Source organism: Cuculus canorus, chromosome 3 (genome assembly GCF_017976375.1).
Source record: "Cuculus canorus isolate bCucCan1 chromosome 3, bCucCan1.pri, whole genome shotgun sequence".
Classification (NCBI taxonomy): domain Eukaryota; kingdom Metazoa; phylum Chordata; class Aves; order Cuculiformes; family Cuculidae; genus Cuculus; species Cuculus canorus.
The window spans coordinates 15,359,002-15,379,614 of NC_071403.1; the positions used below are offsets into that span (position 1 = coordinate 15,359,002).

A 20,613-nucleotide genomic window follows, 5' to 3' on the forward strand; every position below is an offset into this window, starting at 1 on the left:
GGGTAACGGTCATTTGGGAGGAACTATGGGAAGCTGGAATGTAAATTCCTTGTTGTAGATATTGCACGTCTGACTCGCGGTTCTTCAGTTGTGTAAGGAGGAAGCCTGCTTGTGGGCTGCGGTTATTTTTAAAAAACAAACAAAAGTATACAAAAATAAAGTTTTCCAGTAATCTACATTAGGAAACTTCCAGGTAGCTGAAAAATGACATTTTATGCAGGTCATTTAATGAGCTCGTTTATATGCTTGCAGAAAACCTGCCCTTAGTAAAATGTTAGCTTGCAAATGACTGTTAACTGCTGGAGGAAAGGCACCAGATAAGAGCCCCATGAGTAAAGCTGCAGTCCGTGCTGCTTTGCTGGTGCCCTCTGCTCCGATGCGATGAGGAGGAGGACTTTCTAACCGAGGCGTGGGACTTTTTTACATTAGCCTTTACAGTCTTGTTAGGATGCTGACAGGTAGTATACACTCGATAAGAGATTACATGAGGGACTGGAATTAAGATAATAAGTTAAAGGGTAAAAATATCTGTTACATGTGAACTTTTAATTCTAGTGGCTGTGGACAGGTAGAAACTCTTATGTTGGGAGACCTTATTACTCTGGGAGACCTCATTACTCTCTACAACTACCTGAAAGGAGGTTGTGGAGAGGAGGGAGCTGGCCTCTTCTCCCAAGTGACAGGGGACAGGACAAGGGGGAATGGCCTCAAGCTCCGCCAGGGGAGGGTCAGGCTGGATATCAGAAAAAAATTCTTCACAGAAAGTCATTGGGCACTGGCAGAGGCTGCCCAGGGAGGTGGTCGAGTCACCTTCCCTGGAGGTGTTTAAGGAACGGGTGGATGAAGTGCTGAGGGACATGGTTTAAGGGAGTGTAAGTAATAGTTGGACTCGATGATCCAGTGGGTCCTTTCCAACCTGATTCTATGATTCTATGTGAGGACTGTAAGTGAAACCTTCAGCTTGACCAAGTCTGAACTTTGTCACGATTCTTATAATGAAATGCTTTATGGTTGTGCTGCTCCTGGTCCCTAGCATCATGGGCATATAGGAAAATACCAACATTTGTTAAAATCCCTCATGAACATGGGAAAAAGCATGAGTATATTGCCTGAAGGTCAAAAACTAAAAAGCGAATGACTAGAGTCATAAAATGATTCAAAGAAGTAACTTCATGAATTTCTGAATCATACTGGGAGATCTGTATTACTATATTGCCTGAAAGCACTTGTCATGAACTATAACCCTTCTGAGTGAGGGTTTTTACAGATGTAGTAAAAAGGCAGCCTTTGCCACAGGGGCAGGCTGCATTGTAAGTATTAAGCAAATAATAAAATAATAGGAGCAGATATTGTCTGGCCTGATAAGGAAAAGTTTTAACATACCAGTAACCTAATTTTTGTCCAGATCTATTTAGGCATCAAGTAAGGAGAGTTTGAAAGAGGATAATGGGATGATGGTGTTGCTAGTAATCCCATGTTAGGGGCAACAAGGGGAAGACCACAAAGATGCTTGCTTAAAAGTTTAACTTGAGCCGAAGCATCTCAGTCCTGAATGAAAATTGGTAGGCAAGGTGGAAATTGGCTGTGAAAGTCTTTGAAGGTGAAGATAAGCCATTTATGTTTTATGCAGTAGAAAAGGGGCTCATCGAAGGAATACAAAGAGAGAGGTAAAATAAATTAAATTGTGTTTGTTGCAGGAGTGCGATTAGACTGAGCAGCAAGACAGGCTTGTACTGGTGAGAAAAGGAATTGAGGGATGAGCTGCTGACAGCTGAATGTTTAATCTAGAGGGATATAAAATTAGCTAAACTTCAGGGTTTTTCTTTTTATTTAATTTGCAAAATCAGTCTCCATGGCTTATATAGCATTTTGAAGCGAAGGTGTCTAAATAGGTGTGAATGCAGTGCAGGTATTGATTCCAAGTGGCAAGCAGAATGGAGGTATAGTTAAGGTTTGCTGGAGGTACAAGGAGATGTCTGTTTCAGTTTATGGAGTTTGACGTACAGGTCATCCGTATTGAGAGATGGTGATCTATGGCTGAACGTTTTGGTTTGGACAGAAGACAAACATGAGATGGAGAAACAGACCTGTGAGTTACAAGCATGGCCAAATTTGTGTTTGCACCAATGAATCAAGGAAGAAGAAGAGATCTTGGCATGTGGAGGAGAAAGGGCTGATGTCCAGCAGGATTCAAGTGATTCAAGTGATTGCTGGTGAAGCGAAAACTATCATGGGTGGCAGGTGAAGACCAAAAGAGAGAGGAGTAGAGATGATTCATAGCTGTGTGCTGGACAAAGAGGGGAGAATGAGGAAACCTTCGGGCCAGGTAAAATCTGAGATTCTGCTTACACAGATCCATGCCTGGCTTGCCTTCAGTGAGTGTTTTGTGTTTTTACAAATATTATACTCCACTCCTAAAGCGACGGTTCACGCTGAATTAAAAGGTACAGCAATGGTAGTAGTGAAGGAATATTAACATAACAACCAGATTCACTCAGAAGTACAAAATTTTGCAATGTGAGTATATTCAGCAGTAATTTGATCTTCACAAAACAACCAAACCAGGTATGATCTGTGCTAAAAAGCAGCACAGCCGAAACATTCAGAAATACTCTGAACTTTGAATATGCTAACACTTGAATGTTGCTCCATCAAGCACTTGAAAGCTGGCAAAGTTAAATACGTTTCTTTACTATTCAATCTTACTTTTTTCTACTTGTGCTCAAGGTATAAATTTTAATAACAGATTTATAAGTGATGTGAAGATGCATGAAGTAACCAGCAAGTATATCTAGACTTCTTCACTGAACTTCAGATGTTCTCCTAGTCAACAGGTGCTAGATTCCCCCTAAGCTCCCCGTTTCCCTTTATTCAGACGGAACTATCCATAGCAGCTTTCTAAGGCTGCCTGTCTAGGCTTTGTTGTGTTAACCCATCGCAAGTTGACAGCTTTTCCCAGCTAAGATCCTAGTGGGGCTGAGGGGGAAACCAGGCTATGCCATGCTGCTCTCTTTGGGAACACCTGTGGGAGATGAGTACCCACAGCTCTGGTAGGGCAGCCAGACGCCTGGTGAGACTGAGGTATTTCCAGCTTTATGGAGCTGCTGAACAATGGTTTTCAGCATAAAGGAAGCTCTTTGTCTATAGATTTTTAGATATAGCCATTGCCTTCATGGTCATCATAAATATCCAGCAGCACTAGAAGTCTTGCTGTCTTGTCCAAATATGTTATCCTACCATCATGTCAACGAAGTCTTTTGTACGCTCACAGCAGAAGAAACCGAGTGGAAACAAATCTGCGTCTGCATTCTTGAAATTTTTTTTTGTGTCTGTTCTATTTACCATAAAAAAGAGTGCTAAGAACAGAACTTGGTAAAAGTCTCCCCTATTTTTATGAAAAAAAATTGTTCCGTGTGTTTATGTGTTTGTGTGGCATGGGTAAACCGGGCAAAGTACTGGATTTTACTAATCTTTTTTTTCATCCATCCAGCACCTGCTGGATAGTTACTTAAGGCTGTGCCACTTAGAAGGTGGCACTTTGCCTGCTAACATGAGCTCAGGACAGGGCATAGTATTATGATGATGGTAAATCAGGCCGTGATGGTTCCAAGAGTGAATCAAATATTTGAGTTGGAACTGGGAGAGTGAAAATGCAATCTGTAGCGCCATCTGCTGGATTTTTGAGTAAGTAAAAATGCTACATGTAAAAATCATTTAAAAAGTCACTGAGCATAAAGGTGACCCAAATCCTTGGCATTTTTAGAAAATCTGTGCAGACAGAGCATACATATGCAAGCGCACCAGCAACATTAAAATGTAAATACTTAAATATTAATGATATCAATGAAACAGTATTAAATATGTAAAACATATAAACTTACGAGAATTTTAATGTTTTCTTACATCTACACTTGGAGGAATGCTTTTCTAATGAGTTAAAATTTTGTCTCCTAACAGTTCTTACTTATTTTCTCATGCAACAGCAGCTGAAAGATTTTGTGGATTAAAGGATCAAATTTTAAGGAACAGATAAATGAATACATTTTCTTTTGAGTGAGATTATTTTGCAGTTTCTCATCAAAGGACATTTAAACTGACTAACAATAATGTTCAGTAGCTTTTATGTACTTTCTGCTAAAGTCACCACCTCAAAAACCCCAAACAAATGACAATGACAATAAAATGGTACTATTAGTAGTTAAGATTCTCTTCTTCTGCTGTAAAATGTAGGTTCAATAAAATTCATTTAAGATACCTATTTCAAACAGTAATATTAATTTTAATAAGAAGAGTATTTAGTAGATTTTTTTTTTTGGTCAGCATTTAAAAACTAAATACTGAATTTTGCTGTATTTGTTACTGTGTTGTTACAGAACACATCTGGAAGGTGATTTTAATGTTTATTATTAGGTAGTATAAAATCTGAATTAATTAGATTTCATACTTTTGTCCTCATGTGCATGAAGACTGTAAGAAGAGTACACTTGCAGTGTGTTGCTCCTTCTGGCCACCTTCTGCCTCTTGTATTTCTCGCTTTGGAAGGAACGTTTCTATGAAACTTTTTTATGACATATATGTCCAGGTTTAAGTGCTGGAATGTTTTCCTCTGTGTATTTATTCTAATACTTTGTTTGGGTTTTTCCCACCTTTGGAGGCTGAGTGGGAGAGGAAACCTCCCCTTTCTGGCTACGCTATGACCTCAGTAGTAGAACTAGCTGAATTTTGGGTGCATGATGAAAAATGGTGTAGATATATGTACATTTTCATATGTACAAATACATATACATATTTCTCTTACATAGTTAGCCTTGTTGCTTCCTGTTGGAGGTCTCCAAGCCCTTATGTTACAAGCTGTTATGAAGTCTTTAATGTAACATTTAGGTTCTTGTTTACACTGAGGTGTATTTAAGAGACTTAAATTTTCCTTGCGTGTGATGAAAATGTACTTTTTAGTTGAGAAGTTAAGGTGCAAATTTGAAAAATACCCATCTGTATTTTAGTTCTTGCTCCAGAGAATACTTAATATACTTCTGTACATGGCAAATATTACTATTGTGTAAGGCTAAACTGTTGGATTTGCTGCCACCATTATAGAATAGCCAGAGATACAGAGATCCCCTCATTCTTCAGAAAGGTGAGAAAGATGGTTCAAACCTTGCAAAAGGAATAATTGAAGGAGACCTGCCATGGGCTGGTTGCATTCTGCAACCGTTTTCTCCCGTTTCACTCCTGCTGTATATTAAATGCAAGATAAGCGCTTGGTTTCGAACCCCTCATGGGAAGAAGCTGATTTACACTGATGCAGAAAATAAGAAATCTGTAAATAAATGCTACATATTATAAATAAATGAAATCTCCTCTTGCTTTGCATTCTACGAAATTGTTAGTACATTCACAGAATCATAGAATGGGGTGAGTTGGAAGAGACCTTAAAGATCATCTAGTTCTAACCCCCCTGCCATGGGCAGGAAACATCTACGTCTTGGTGCACACAGAAGAGTGAAACATCATTGTAGCAATACACTTTGTAAGCTTCATAAAAAAAAAAATCAGATGTAGACTGTCCAATTGGAAAAGAAGAGGAAGAGGTGCAGTGCTGGCTGTTACCTTCCCTTTCCATGCTACTAGAGAGACATAGGTCTCTTTAGCCTTGCTGTAGTGAAGAAGACCTGAATTTAGTTTCCGTGGTTCAGTTTTTCAATAGACTATTTGATGTAATGAGAAATTTACCTACAGCGTCTCTATTATTTAATTATATTTTTAAGCTGGTTATTGTACAAATTCCTGAATGTCTTCAGTTATTTTTATGCATTATAAATGAGTACTTGTGTAAGATAAGTTAAATCATATCTGTAATCCAATAATGTGGCCAAAAGTATTATGTTTCTCCAGTATCTTTCCTAATTCTTTTGACCCACTTTCCTCATCTTACTCAATACTGCATGGTTTTTTTAAGCCGGTTAGTAAAAAATAAAACAAAAAAAACCCTTTTGCTATTTCTGCCATTTTTTTTCATTAGCATAAAGCATCAAATGTAATGCATCACATTTCTAGTAAGGGATAATAGATTGTTTGGTTTCTTAGCTTTTGCTGTTGCTGTGTGTTCATTCACTAGAATCTGACCATAGGAAGCACTGTTTGTAGTGTGGGAATTGGTTGATTGATGCAGTTACAAGCAGTTATATTACCGTCCAAATGGAATATGTATATTTTACCACAATTCCTCTTAATTAAATTGAATTATCATTTTCTAGGCCTGAATATTATCTTAAAGTAATAATATCTACTTCACCAAAACAGCTATTTCATACAAATAGCACTGATTACTTATATCTTAAAAGCCAAAAGGAGTTCACCACACACACACAAATAAAATAGCATAGAAACATGGAATTGTCTCACTAGAAATACATTGGTTAGATGGTGTGAGTCTCAATGGTAATTAAGTGATTAGGTAGCTTAGAGCAGGTGGAGATGAAGGATATCAAGACCTCTGTTGACAATACATCTGCTGTAATTATTTGTTAAACTCAAGATTCCCCATTTCTATTAATATTCTATTTATCTATTCATGTTTTTTTAATGTTATCCCTGGAGATATAGATTTGAGGTAACATCTGAAAAAGTGGGTGAAGAGCCTGTAGGTTCCACTTAGCCTGGTGAAAAAATTGAGTTGTTAAATGTGCCCTACTGTGCCCTCCCACTTAGGCTGTCTGAAATCCTTGGTCAAGCTCATGAAAATAAAGGTCAGAAGTTGCGGTGTTATCCTGGTGCACATACAGAAATTTTTCTTTCTCGTATGATTTGATGAACAGTAAGATAGTTGACAGAGTTAACTATGACCCTTTTAATTAAGCTTCAGAATGGGGTTTCACATGACAGCTGAGCTCATTGCTGCAAAAAGAGTGATCCTGTTGTCCACTGGTCCTTTTCATTTCTGGCTTCAGGATCTCATGTCCTACCTTCCTCGCAGGTCTCGTCTGCCTTGCTCAGAGCAGAGGGATTCAGGAAGCAAAATGATGGGAAAACAATTTTTTTTTTTTTTTTTGAGAATTCATTTTCTGTTGGTTCAGGTCTGTGGATTGGCTCACTGAGGAGGACCTAGAGAGTGTCAAAAGCAGTGCCTAAGTACCAGCAACAGCTTGCAGCCACGAGCATGAGAGGAGGTGGTTTGCCCCTTTTGCAAGTGCCCGGACCTTCAGCTGATTCCCCTCTGAAAATTCATCCTTGTCAAACAGATCTCATAGAAACCATCAGGACAACCTCTTTTTTCTCAGGGATCATATCATAATGATAAGGACGATTTTATCACTACATATTTAATTATTATTCCTCACTAATAGAAGGGGAAGTGAGCGCTGGAGGGCTTAGTGCTCTTCCCTGAGCTTGTGATTAGAGACTGGGTCTTTTGGGTAGCAGGATGCTTAGCCGGGTAGTGAGCATAGTGTCAGCCTGTTCGTTATTGGGGGCAGCTGAAGGAGAAGTGCTAATTCTTTGAAGACCAGTCTTCATCTCAGGAATCTATACACCTGCTAATACTTCCCTGTACTCCTACAGCTAAGCTGGAAGAAATGTCTGTAATGAGGGACAGCAAACCTTATGTAGACTTTAATACTTAACAAGAGAGAATACTGAGGATTGTTAATATATAGACTTGACATAGAAGATTGTTCTCAGATTCTTGTAGGGCCAATGTGATTGTAGAATGCCTGTTGAGACTTTCAAGTTATATGTTTTAGAAATTTAGACTTGAAAATAGAAGTGTGACATTGTAACTGAAGACTGATTTTTTTTTTGTTACATCTGCTGTATTAATAATGGTGACTAAAAAGCAATGCAAATTTGCTCAGGCAATTATATTTATGCTTTTATTCTGTACATGGTAGATACTTTTGTTTAAGACTATGTATTTTTTGCCATCTTTTTATATTTAGATTAATTTGTGGCCAAGTGAAGTGATTTGCTCACAAGCTTTGAAGGAACTTAACAGGAATACACATCTGTTATTTTTTTTCCTTTTAGTGTCTTCTATGCAGTCTTCCATGGTGCAGTGTGTATTTGTTATGAGATGCTTTTATAATTGTGAACATGCCAAGAATATTAGGTAGATTTATAAACTGAAAGAAAGAAATACACAGTAGTAGTATTTCCTCCTATTCTTGCTATATAATTTTTTTTCTCATCTATGCAGGAGGTTGCATCAACAATTTGAAAGCTATAAAGAACAAGTAAGAAAGATAGGGGAAGAAGCCCGCCGTTACCAGGGAGAGCACAAGGATGATGCTCCAACTTGTGGAATCTGTCATAAAACAAAGTTTGCAGATGGTTGTGGCCATTTATGCTCTTATTGCCGGACCAAGTTTTGTGCTCGATGTGGAGGTCGTGTCTCTCTGCGATCAAACAATGTAAGTCTTCTGATGTGTACTCTTAAGAAAAAGCCTCCTTGACATTTTCACGCTGCAGATTGTTCACCTTAAGTTTGGCATTTCATGCTTCATTTTACTTAAGTGTTTCATTCATCACTTCATTATGAGGTGTGTATAAAGTACAATGATCTGTTTAAAGATTGTGGAGATACTTACAATTCACAGACTTAATTAAAAAAAAGAAGAATATATAGTGTTTAGTTCTGCTGAGTGGTGGCTTGAAGAAAATATACTTATTTTTAATTGAAAAAAGAAACCCTTTTGCTTGCGTACAATTCCACATCGATAATTTTTATTGAACTAATTTAATTTTGGATTTCTTTATAGAGCTTTTCATATACATTTATAGATTTCTGTTACATAAAATCAGTCAATTTTTTTGTTGTTGAAAAAAAGAACCAACCACTTTTCTTATTACAATGAGAGTGTTAATACCAATTTATTTTAAATTAATTTAAAAGGTAAATCTATAGATTAATCTGGATTAGGTATCTTAGTTCTTTAGTCTTTCTCCCTCTGATCCACATAGAGTTAGCTGATGTAGATGTCCACAAAACTGAAGCATATCCGAGTACATCTCTGTTCAGTCAGTCCCTTACAAGGAACTGGATACTTACTTGTACACAAGCAGTGGGATCTATATTTGGAAAACCATTATCTAGTGATTATTTTTGGCTGATCATTTGGGAGTATCGTGTGTTGTAAAACATTTTACAAATATCCTTTATTGCATGAATGGTTTTGATATCTATCATGAGATGTGATAACTTTCTCATACGGCTTTAAGGTGCCAGTCTTTTGTAGAGAAAATGCAGAAACGCTCTTTGTATCAATGCAAACTCAGTTAAAAATGGTCTTGAATTTTATAGCAGATTATCATGTTCACAACAGAAGTAGCATATAGCCTATTCACTTCCTTTGAGACTAAACATCAACTGAATACGGCTTCTGGTGTTTCATGTAAACCAAAAGAAGAAAAGTCTCAGAAAAACATGCATTTCATCTTTATTTTGGAATTTTTATATAGCCTTGATATACTCGTGAGTCTATGAGGTTAAATTTGCATTTGAAAAAATTATAGAGTTGTATTGGACAAAAATTTTCATTCATACGATTTAGATAGATGCACTACATTGCATCACCTGCAGGTGGTATCATTAGAGCAAGTCTATGAAAATACAGTTTGTGTTATGTTGTAATATTAATTACAGTGTCTATAATAAAGCTTCTCTTAACTCAGAAAAATATCTGAGAATATTATTTTTCACCCACTGTTTCAAGTCACAGAAATAGAAAGGTATCCATTCGTTTGTAACTTGCCTTTTGTTTGTTATATTGTTTATGCCTCTGCGGGTTAGGGTGGGAAAACATGTTTTCTACATATGCAGTAATGTCATCTATTTATTTAAAGCTCCTTTTTTTTTTAATTTTACGTTTTTGTCTCTTTGTAGAGAGTTATTAGAATTGAATTTCTTTGAAATCTGTCTATTAATACTTGCCTATTTTATTCTTTTTCTCTTCTTTTTTTCTTTTCTCTTTTTATTCTGCTTCCTTGGATGCTTTCCCAAAGGAGGACAAAGTGGTTAGAATCCATGCTTTTTATTATTTATTATTATAATGTTATTAGTTAACTTGGAAACACATTAATGTAAAAAAACTGAACTGAAATTTTAAAATCATCCAAAGGGGTGGGGGGAAGAGCAGGAATCCTAACACCCAGGCCCTGCCCATGCCCTAGCTGAGCATACGCTTCAAAGATAGCCCAGCTAGGAACCCAAAGACTGTTGTCAAAATTAGGACAATAAAAGAAATTAGTTAAGATTTGAGAATTATTAATAGGCTAAAAAGTACAGGAGGAAATAAAGTGTAATAGAGCTTTATTTCATAAAAATATCTTTGGTTAACAATTTTACTTTTTGCATGAAAGGTCCTTCTGTCAGCTGTAGGAAATTAATTTAGTATTTTAATTGTAATTTTACATAGATTTACATGGTTTGCTGTGTTTCACTTCTGGCTGCAGCAGAAATTCAGGAAATTCTTGTGAAATTAGCTTTTTTGTTTACATTTGGGATAATATACACAGGCAACATGTAACTTTTAGTATTGAGCACTGGTATGTTCACCACTAGTGCCTGTGCCTTATCTGAAATAGATGAGGGTAGTTCCCTGTTCATATCTGCCCCCTGTGCATGGAGGAAGGGGTTTCACTACTTGAGCAGAACAGTGCATGCCCGCTTACCGCATCTTCACAGGCAGGTCTGCAAAAGGTGGTATTCCAGATTTCAACTTGAAGACTTAGGTAGTGGGAATTTGCCAGCTTTGCTGGCATTTCAGCTGAGATGAGTCTCTACAATCCAATGTAGTTTTTCAGTTGTTGATGGTGGTGCTACAGTTGTACTATGACATGGTGCTATGCCCCGATTTACATCATCGCATAGCTGTAACCTGCAATGTAGAACTGTGCATCACCCAGAGAAAATGAATCACACCTGCATATTGTAGTAGTTTTTTTCTAAGGCCTTTGTGTTGCGAGACCATGTTTTTTTTTTTTTTTATTTTATTTTCTAGTGGCTACAAAAAATGACTATGAAATATGAAGCTACAGCTTCATTCCACTGTTTTTTGTGGGGTATTCTGTACAGAAGTGTTAAAATAATCCAGGACTTCCAGATGATTTCCCATTCTATTAATCTAAATCACTTACGATAGACAGAGAAGTTTCTGCTTGATGTTGATTTGTTAGTACAGTAGTTCATCATTGATGCATCCACTGGAGTGTGTTAAAAGGTAGTGCACATGCAACAGAGTCTTCTTTAGGGTCAGGAACAGGAAAGCTCTTAAAGTGCTGAATGTGCCACTTTGGTATTATTTAACCACCTAGGATTTGGAGAGCAATCCAGGTGAACTTCACCTGCTTTTAAGCTTGAGGCATCCTTCGCACTTCAGTTTGGAACAAAAACTTTAATAGGTCACCAAAACTGTGATACCAGTAGAGATGGTGTCTTTGATGACAGCTTAGGTGTTCATCTTTGAATAATGTCATTTGGGATACAGAAAACAGACCCCACTCCACTAAAGCGCTCTGAGGACGTGTGCTGAAGACATACCTGACTCATTTGGATTTTCCTAAGTTCAATTAAATATATTCTTGTTGTTTGCACTTGCCTTTGTTTAGGTTTCGCTGTGTTGAATTCCAAGCTTCCACATGCCAAGAAAATGCCATGCTAATATACATAAAAATATCCATTTTACCTTGTGGTAAAACTGAGCTACATCTTTAACAGCTGAAACTTGACAGGAACAAGAAGGATTGCATGAAGAACATGGGGAACTTATTATAAAGTACAATTGATTTCGAAGTGCCTGTCTCTGAAAGCAATGGAGTATTTAGAATGAATATGACTACATACGTAGGAAATAACATCTTTTATAGACAGAAACAGTGTTATAATTTATATAGAAAAATTATTTTCAGTGGCTCAACATTCTTGACTAATCTACATATAGGGAGAAGCCCTTCTTTATCTGGTGCATTTGATGTTAGCCAAGATTTTTTAAACATATTTAGATAAGCCTTATTCTTTTCACATTAATTTGTACCACAACAGATTATATTAATGTAAACCCCATGTACCCAGTTCCTACAAGTTAGGTGTGAATCAGTTGGAAAGGGTAGTGAAGTGTGAGTTACCAAGGTGCCAACCCCAGGAAAAGTCAAGCATAATCCTAGATTCGAGATTCCTTTAGAGCTGGAGAATGAAATGATCATCGGTAGTAGTGATGAGGCCTCACCTGGGATGTTGCGTGCCGTGTATTATGCATGTTGGATAAATGGAGGCATAAAGTACATTGTACAAAGGATGATCAAAGAAATGAAGAGTTTGTTGTAGAAGAGAGAATAGAGGCACAAAACCTAGAAAAATTTATAATTGAATCTAGAAATACAGTAAGTTTAAACAATAAGAATAACCTTTAAAATAGAGGACAGTGTATGTAAGACCCAGCAGAATAAGAGGATGTTGGATAAGACCAGGTGACTGTGACTTCGCTATAAATGCTCTAGGCTTGGAAAAAGATTTTTGTAATCAGTAGAGTAAAGGTTTGCAAAATTTTTTTTATGTGACATACTGGAAGGAAAAATAACACAATAAAAATATAAAGGTTAAATTTACTAAGTTTAGGAAAGATTTACATGGTGTGGCTCCTTGTGGTCGTAGGGGAATATACTGGGTCCTTACTAGGACTAGGTAGTACTGGGGACAAAGCCTTTGAAGTGGTTCTTGACCTTTTCAGTTAAGTACCAAGTATATTTAAAAGACTTCTAAAAAAATATATAGCAGAACTTAATATGGTCTCTCCTTGTTTAAAATAAAAAAGAACATCCCGAAACATGAATTCCTTGTAGTGAAAGTTAGGAAGCGTCTTGGGTTTGTTGTGAGTATTCTTCAGTGCATTTAGAAAGTTAATTGGCAATGACTGGTGCATTCCTTAAAAGGCACATACTTTTTAATTATTTTTATTCTAATTTGTCAAAACCCATACCCAAATATGTATCTTAAGTTCTTCTATGTCTGTGAGTATTGGTTAGCTTTTCATACATCTCACCTGAGCCTACTGTCCTTTCATATGGTTGCAGGTAGACAACATTTTATGGGAATATTGCCAGATTAGAGGATTTACGTATTTTGATTATTTGAATCAGGAATAAATGTCATTAGTATCTTAGAATGATAGAATCAGAGTAGTTTGGGTGGAAAGAGACCTTAAAGATCATCCAGTTCCAACCCCCCTGCCATGGGCAGGGACACCTCCCACCAGACCAGGCTGCCCAAGCCCCCAACCAGCCTGACCTTTAACACCTCCAGGAATGGGGCAGCCACAGCTTCCCCGGGGAACCTATGCCAGTGTCTCACCACCCTCATAGTAAAGAAATTCTTCCTTATGTCTAGTGTAAATCTGCCCCTCTGCAGTTTATACCCATTGCCTCTAGTCCTATCACTACACTTTGTAAACAGTCCCTCCCCAGCTTTCCTGTAGCCCCTTTCAGATACTGGAAGATCTCCTCGGAGCCTTCTCTTCTCCAGGCTGAACAACTCTCTCAGCCTGTCCTTGTATGGGAGGTGCTCCAGCCCTCTGATTATTTTCGTTGTCTCCTCTGGACCCGTTCCAACAGCTCCATCTCCTTCTTATGTTGAGGATTCCAGAACTGGACACAATACTCCAGATGAGGTCTCGCAAGAGAGGACTAGAGGGGCAGAATCACCTCCCTGTACCTGCTGTTGGCTGATGTATGGTGTACAGAAAATGTACGAGTCTTTTCCTTCATACATCCTTAGTATTCAGAAGCAATGTTATAGGAATGAAGCAACCTATTGACTGTGAGCACTGAGCGTTTGTATGTACTTCTAAAGAAAGCATAATATTATTACAGGATTTTACACGAGACAGGATTTCAGAAGGAAGTCATGTTGGTACCATAGAGAAAAGCTGGCAGGAGTAACCACCTGCTTTTAATTTCGCATAAAGTTTTCTAGGTGTTGTCCGTTCCTTAGAGAATGCCTATGCTTTTGTTTTGGATCCTTCTAGTTCTGTTTTGTATGGCAGCATTTTAATTGCTAAAATGATAATGGGTTTAAGTTAGTTCTTTCCATTCCAACTGTTGGAGATGTTAGGGCAGTGGAGGAGCCAGCAAAATGTCCAGCTGGTGCTTCTCTGCAGTTTGGCAAGGACTGATCAGAGCCCTGGCTGGGTGCCTCCAATGGTCTTCCTGCCACTGCTTGCTCTTTGCCTCCTCCAGTAGTACCATAGCCTCGTGGAGCAAAAAACACCTGGAAAAATGACATTTTTCCTTGCATCTTTCCTGTACAACTTTTTTCTAATATTTGGCTAGGTAGTGCAAAAAGATGAATTTCCATGTGTAAACACCTGATACATGAAGTCTTATGTCTCTGTTTCTTTCTCCTGAAAGGAAAGGACATACATTTTAGGTTACAAAAGTAGTCTTGAATGAGCAAATGCACTTTCTTTGAATCAAAATTAAAGTATTTTGTGAGGTGCAGTGGATGTATTGAACTAAGGGAAATTTGTATGACATTGACAGAATTAGGTTGAAGATCCACGTTCCTCATTCAGCCATATATTGACACCTAGCAATCAGTCTACCATTCTACAGGTTTTATTAGGATTACAATTTCTGATCACATTTAAAGTGAAAAGAATTGGGAGCGAATGATGAAAAATAGTTTAGTCACCATTTTCCCATGTTTTCCAGAAATGTTAGTTGTACAGAATACAGCGGTTTGCTTACTCTTTTTTCTGTTTATATACATGAAGGAAGACTGGGAGGAAATCAGGATGTAAAATACATCATGGATAAAAGACACCTGATTTAACTGAACTTAGTAGTATGTGATTGCAGGAAGTAATGTTGATTATGAGTGCTGAAATACTAAAGATTCACACTTCTGATCAGGATTTTACTGTAATTATTTTTGTTTTACATAATGCGAGTGATTTATATTTATACTCAGAAACAAAGACCACTTCGAAACATTTCCCTAATTGTATGTCAGGTGTTTTTAGAGGATGTTTTAGAGGTGTCATTCAGTTCCTTTAAATTATGCTTAAAATTTGCTCACATAATGTCTTGCTAATTTAATCCTTAACAACTTGAGCATCTATGCCTTGCAATTCAGCTGTGTACTGATGGTTTTAACAGAAGTTGTTAATATTGTCAGAACAAGATATCTGGATTGTCAGGAGTGTTTTATATAGCTTTCACAGAATTTTAATGTCAAATTGTCCATTAAAAATCTAACTTACGTAAGTATTGACTAATACAACAGTAGAACCAACAAAAAAAATCATCAGAAGGAAGTAGCAAATTGCAAAGTGATTGCAGATAAATTCTCTGTCTCCGTAGCATTCGTGATCTGTGTCCTAAAAGATTTGGGGTTTGTATGCCCCAAAACTGCTGCTTTCAGCAGATAAAATAAGAAACAGATTAAAAAAAAAAATCCAGCAAGAAACTGAGTTCTATCTCAAGTAAGCTGTACAGTACTTTTCTTTCTGGAAAGTTAGTTCACCATTAAACAAATAAAAATGTTATTTTTTTTAATTAAATCCTTAAAAGTAACTTGCTCTTCGCCAAGTTTGATGAAGCAATGTTTGACTTTAAGAGCTGTTTTTTCAGTGCCCAGCTAGCAAAAATACTTGTACACAAAAAGAAGCAGGCAGCTGATTTTCACGCTCTGAAGTTAACAAGGCCAGAGCTTCTTCATCTACTGGTTGGACTGCAGAAGAGTCACTGGGTTTTTCTCTGTATAGCTCTAGATCAGAATTAAATCAGTACCCACTTGGTTATGCTCCTTGGTTTATCCAGGTTTACTTTACCTGTTAGCCAAACACTTAAGCTATCTACTTGTGTGATTTTACAGTTGATGGCTAAGAAAGTAAATTGCTTTTGCAGCCTTCTTTCTTCAGCCATGACAAAGGGCTCCTGAATCCTTCCTGGCTATTTTTGCTGTTTGCATGTAAGTTGGGTAACAGTGATCTATAGAAACCCTACATAAAAAAATACTGGAACCTCTATGTAGTATAAGGGCCCCTAAATTAAAAAAAAAAAAAAACAAACAACAAAACCAATTTTCAATACCCTGCGCTGGGATACTGGACATGTTATAATGTTATCCTATTTTTACTCTTGTATTTTCAGTGCCTTTGTTTCAATTTAACTGATTCAAGGCAAAGAGTATAGGAATTATCTAGATTTTTCTGTGTGTGTGTGTGAGGAAATGTCAGTAATACTTTTTGAGTCTAATAATTCCTTCCATTGCAAAAACTTCTGTTAGAAAAATTAATTATTGATAAGATCTCAAAGATGAATAAGGCTTTTAAAAAAGAGCTTTATTCTGCCTCCTCTTGCCTAACCTCATGTAGTGGATATATATAGTATATATATGTCTGTATGGGTCATCTGGTCCATCTGCATCACTCAAGCAGGGCCACATAGAGGACGTTGCTCCTCACAGCTTGTGGTGTCCATGTGTCCTGGTTTGAGCTAAACCAGAATCAATTCTCTAACTTTTCAGTTAAACCTTTTCTAAATGACTGTATATAAAATCTCTTATTTGATTTGTTCAAAGGCTTATTCAGGGCCCTGTAACCCTGCGTGATGAACAATGAAAGAATGAAAGTTCTTTCCTGCAATTTTTGTTCCTTGTTTCCTCATTGTAACTATACGTCATAAGCTTACACAAAATCTCCTTAAGTTCTACTAGGTAATAATTCTGTGACTTACAGCTTTGGAGAAATGAATTCCAGAATTTTACAGAATCCTTCAGAAAGAGCACTAACAAGCACTACATTTTTTTTTTTTCCAATTCAGTGTTCAAACAGAAAGATTAAAAAAAACTAAAGATACCGGATTAACTTTAGGCTTTTTGTTTCCTCCAGTGTAGTATTTCTAGCATTTTAACACTAACAAACTCATTCTTTCTTTGGTCTTGTTAAATCGATGGTATAAAGAAAAGCGCCTTCCTCTGAAGAGCAGGAACAGGAGAGGCTTTGAGTGATTCTCCCACAATGCTCTGTATCCTATTGGCTCAGATGTTGTCTGAGGTGTGAGAGATCGATGTGCAGCTCCACAGTTATTAAAACCTGCTTTCCCAGGTGGGAATACAGTGCTGTCAGTACTGAAGCCGAGTACTATTTTCCTGCCTGGCTTGTGTCAGTCTCACTCAAAAGTTGCAATAGAGAATGTTGAAATTATTTTTCTAGTTTACTTTTTGTCCAAATGAACACATGAAGTTAGTATTTAGATTTGACTTTGCTGAAAATTTTATTGCATATTTCTAATAAGTTACTCGGTTTTATTTTTAACGGTGTGCTTTCGCAGTAAAAGGTACTTGAAGATTTATTTCTGACATTTCACTACCTTATAAGGTAGTTCTGCTTAAAGGTATGCTTTAAAACTAATGAGAAAGAACTAACTTTTTTCCCATGAGTGAATGCTCTGTGATTTTTTTCATTGTTATTTAAAACAAAATCACATACACTGAATGAACAAGAAAAGTTTAATTAATTAAAGAAAGAAACAAACACAGAACTAGCTATCAACTTCTTCATTACATTAAACTGAAACGCTGCAGATAGCTGATAGCAGTGGCTGCTCCACTGTGTTGCATGATAGTTGTCTTATGACAAACTGTTATTGCTGAGTCATTATTAACGTTATTAACACTCAGTAAATACTAAGGCTTATAATTATAATAAATATATAAGACTTATACAGTAAATACTTATGTCTCTTTCTGGTGTTTTTGGGAGCAGCTTTGGTTAGCTGCTGGAGGATATCTGTGTAGATCAGTCTGTATGTTTTTTTCCAAAGCACAATCACTGCAGGAATCTGACTGCTCCAGTCCTTCATTCACTTCAGTGTATTTCCAGTGATGTTACTGTCAACAGAAGGCAAAACTCATCCTTAAATCCCTGCAAAACCTGTATATAGCAAACTGCAGTTTTGACTGAGAGGTGACCATACTTACTTGGAACTATTCTTGCATCCTTTCAGTATGTTATGCACATTTAATTGTCTTAATTTTCCCCAATGTGCAATTCATTGTATGGATTGATTTGAATTTGTTGTTACCTCTCCATAATGAGGCAAATCCAATCTCACTACTAGTAATAACAAACAATTACCTTATGGTATCTTAAAATCCAAAATGGCACTGGTGTTTTTGTTGTCATATCAAATTTGCAGTTATTTCTGAATTCAGTTTACCCTATTACATTTCAGATTGAGACAAGTTTTCTTTGCAAAGTATTGTGTACTTTTTTTCTGTTACCTTCATTTCTGTAATGGAATAATGTTTTAGTTGCCAGCAGTGCAGAATTAGAGATTTCTAAAACTCTATGTACTGTATATAATAAACATACTATTATTTTCTTTTTGCTATGGGATACTGAATAAATAAGCAAACACACTATGTTAAAAGATGTAGAGAAAGTATCTTCATAGTATTAGTTTTTAAATCAAAAATTTAAATATATATTTTCATGTAAAATTTATCTGTCTGAGTTGTGCTGCATATAATCTTTTTTTTCAGTCAGTGAAGAAGTAGTCTTGGAGTATAAAAACCAGGAGTTTGGAATACAGAGGTGGTTAATCCAGAGGTTGTGACTGGTATAGGTAACTTTAATTTGTCCAAGCCTAGCTTCTCTGAAATCTGGCTTGCACATATTTATTGTATCAACATGTAGGGAATGAGTTAACTTCATTGGATAGGTTGAAGCTCTTTGAAATTAATGATCTGCAATGTTAGGTGGAGGACAATGTGGAAGCTGTTGTGCTCTACCTGCGTGAGGGTGAGGTCAGTCTGGATAGAACGTGCTTTACCAGTGTTTGTACAGTGAGTCTGGTCACTGGAAATGAATTCATGTTGTGCAATGCTGTGAAAATAGAAATTAAGTAAAAGTGCCATTATTACTGTTGACGAACGTGCAAAGTGTATCCTTGTGCTGTGTCACACGTACCACCATTTGTTCATGTCAGAGGTAGTGTAGAAATCGGAGACACCTGGCAGTCAGAATCCTAGATAGTCATCATTTTGAGCTTGAATTTCTTGAATGCTTGATGTAAATATACCCAAAATTCACACATGTATTTCTGAATGGAGGGCTACAAATGTGATGTGCCTTCTATTGGCAAACTAGGGGAGGTTGGTTTTGTATTCTGTCATCCACAGCTTCAGTTGGGATGCAGTCATCTGGCAGTGTAAATTGAAGCGCAGACTGAGTTGTTGGGGCTGTCCAGGAGCATGGAGTGGAGTCGGCAGGATTCCTCTGGGAGGCCTCCGTGTAATTAGAAAGTGAGGAGGTACTGCCAAGCCACAGGGATGGGAAAAGACTCCAGTGGGGAACTCTGCAGATGCGGCTTCATGGAAGCCACTGCTCAAGGAAAGGGATTACTTTACAGAGACATACGAGGTGAGCAAACAGTTCAAAACCTCTAAACTTTCATCTAATTCACCTAGAAGATATGAACCTTGACTGAAGAGCAAATGTGCAGGAGACCTCCAGAGAAATGCCTAGCCTTTCTTTAGGCTTAGGAGGCTTGTCCTTCCAGTGGGATGCCCGAGGGGATATCCTATACCAGCAGAGCTGAGTTCTGAGGTCCAAACAAAGAGCTCAGTCAGAGCTACTGGTCCTTTGGCAGCACCAGGTAGAGGTGTTTGTCATCTGAGTAATGCACCTTATGTTTTATCAGCAGTGGTCTATTTCCTAGGTATCCCTGGGTTTTATTGCTGTGAGACAGTTGAGCCTGTCACTTAGTTCAAACTGTGTGCAGCCGCTGTGTCTGTGAACCCGTAAAAGGATCCAGTAAGGTGGAAAATTTCTCCTAATCGTGCACCGTCCTACCCTACAAGCCTTCACGTTTTGGCACCTGCACTAACTGAATATCCTTGTTCAGCCTTTGGCTACCTCTGCTTCTCATGGTCACAACAAAACCACTATGCTGCCAACTCCAGGGCATGTGAGTGCTCTTGTTTAAACTCGGGCTGATTCAACACTCCAGAGTGTGCCCGTTATCCCCCTAGGAATTCTTCTCTTGATCAGTTTTTTTCTTCTAGGAATTGGTATCCTTTAGCTTGAATCATTATGGCTCTCATTCATGTCCAGTCCTTTCACGTGATATATATATATATATATATATATATATATATATGTTTTTGAGCTAAATATGACTTGTAATATTAATTGTAAATTTTTATAGTAAGGTACACTGCTAAGGCACAATTCTTGGGTTTTTGTAGTTACAAAGTAACATGGAGATGCTAAATAGAACTAAATCTAGCAAACTGGGGCTATGTCACCCCAAATCCAGAGAGATTTTAGCTAAAAGGAGATGTTGCTGCAAAGAGATATGATAAAATTTATCATATATTAAGCATTATGGGAAACTGACAAATAGCAGAAAAAATTTCCAGAGAACAAAGTAATTGTGAGGACTAGATGTAATCTGTGCTTTCTCTTTCTCTTTTTATTATAAATAACCTTAATCCTCATCCAGGATTAAAATTCAGTGTATTTTTAGTGATGCGGTGTCCTAGATAAAAGGTACTTCCATCCTGTATTTTTATATCTTTTCTATCCTTTGCATTCTGGATCATTTCATGATTTCACT

The 20,613-nt window shown here is 37.2% G+C and overlaps 1 protein-coding gene across 48 annotated transcripts in view; it reads left to right on the forward strand.

Moving 5' to 3' along the window:
- RIMS1 (regulating synaptic membrane exocytosis 1) overlaps positions 1–20,613 on the forward strand; it is a 327,910-nt gene that overhangs the window by 100,367 nt on the left and 206,930 nt on the right. For 45 of the 48 annotated variants that reach the window (XM_054061002.1, XM_054060978.1, XM_054060958.1 and 42 more), the window contains exons 2-3: positions 8,192–8,405; positions 9,997–10,008. The exons of 1 other annotated variant lie outside the window; for it this stretch is intronic. In XM_054061002.1, the coding sequence (XP_053916977.1) occupies positions 8,192–8,405; positions 9,997–10,008 (226 nt within the window). The remainder of the gene's footprint in view (positions 1–8,191; positions 8,406–9,996; positions 10,009–20,613) is intronic. 2 more of the 48 variants (XM_054060963.1, XM_054061003.1) reach the window with 1 other exon arrangement.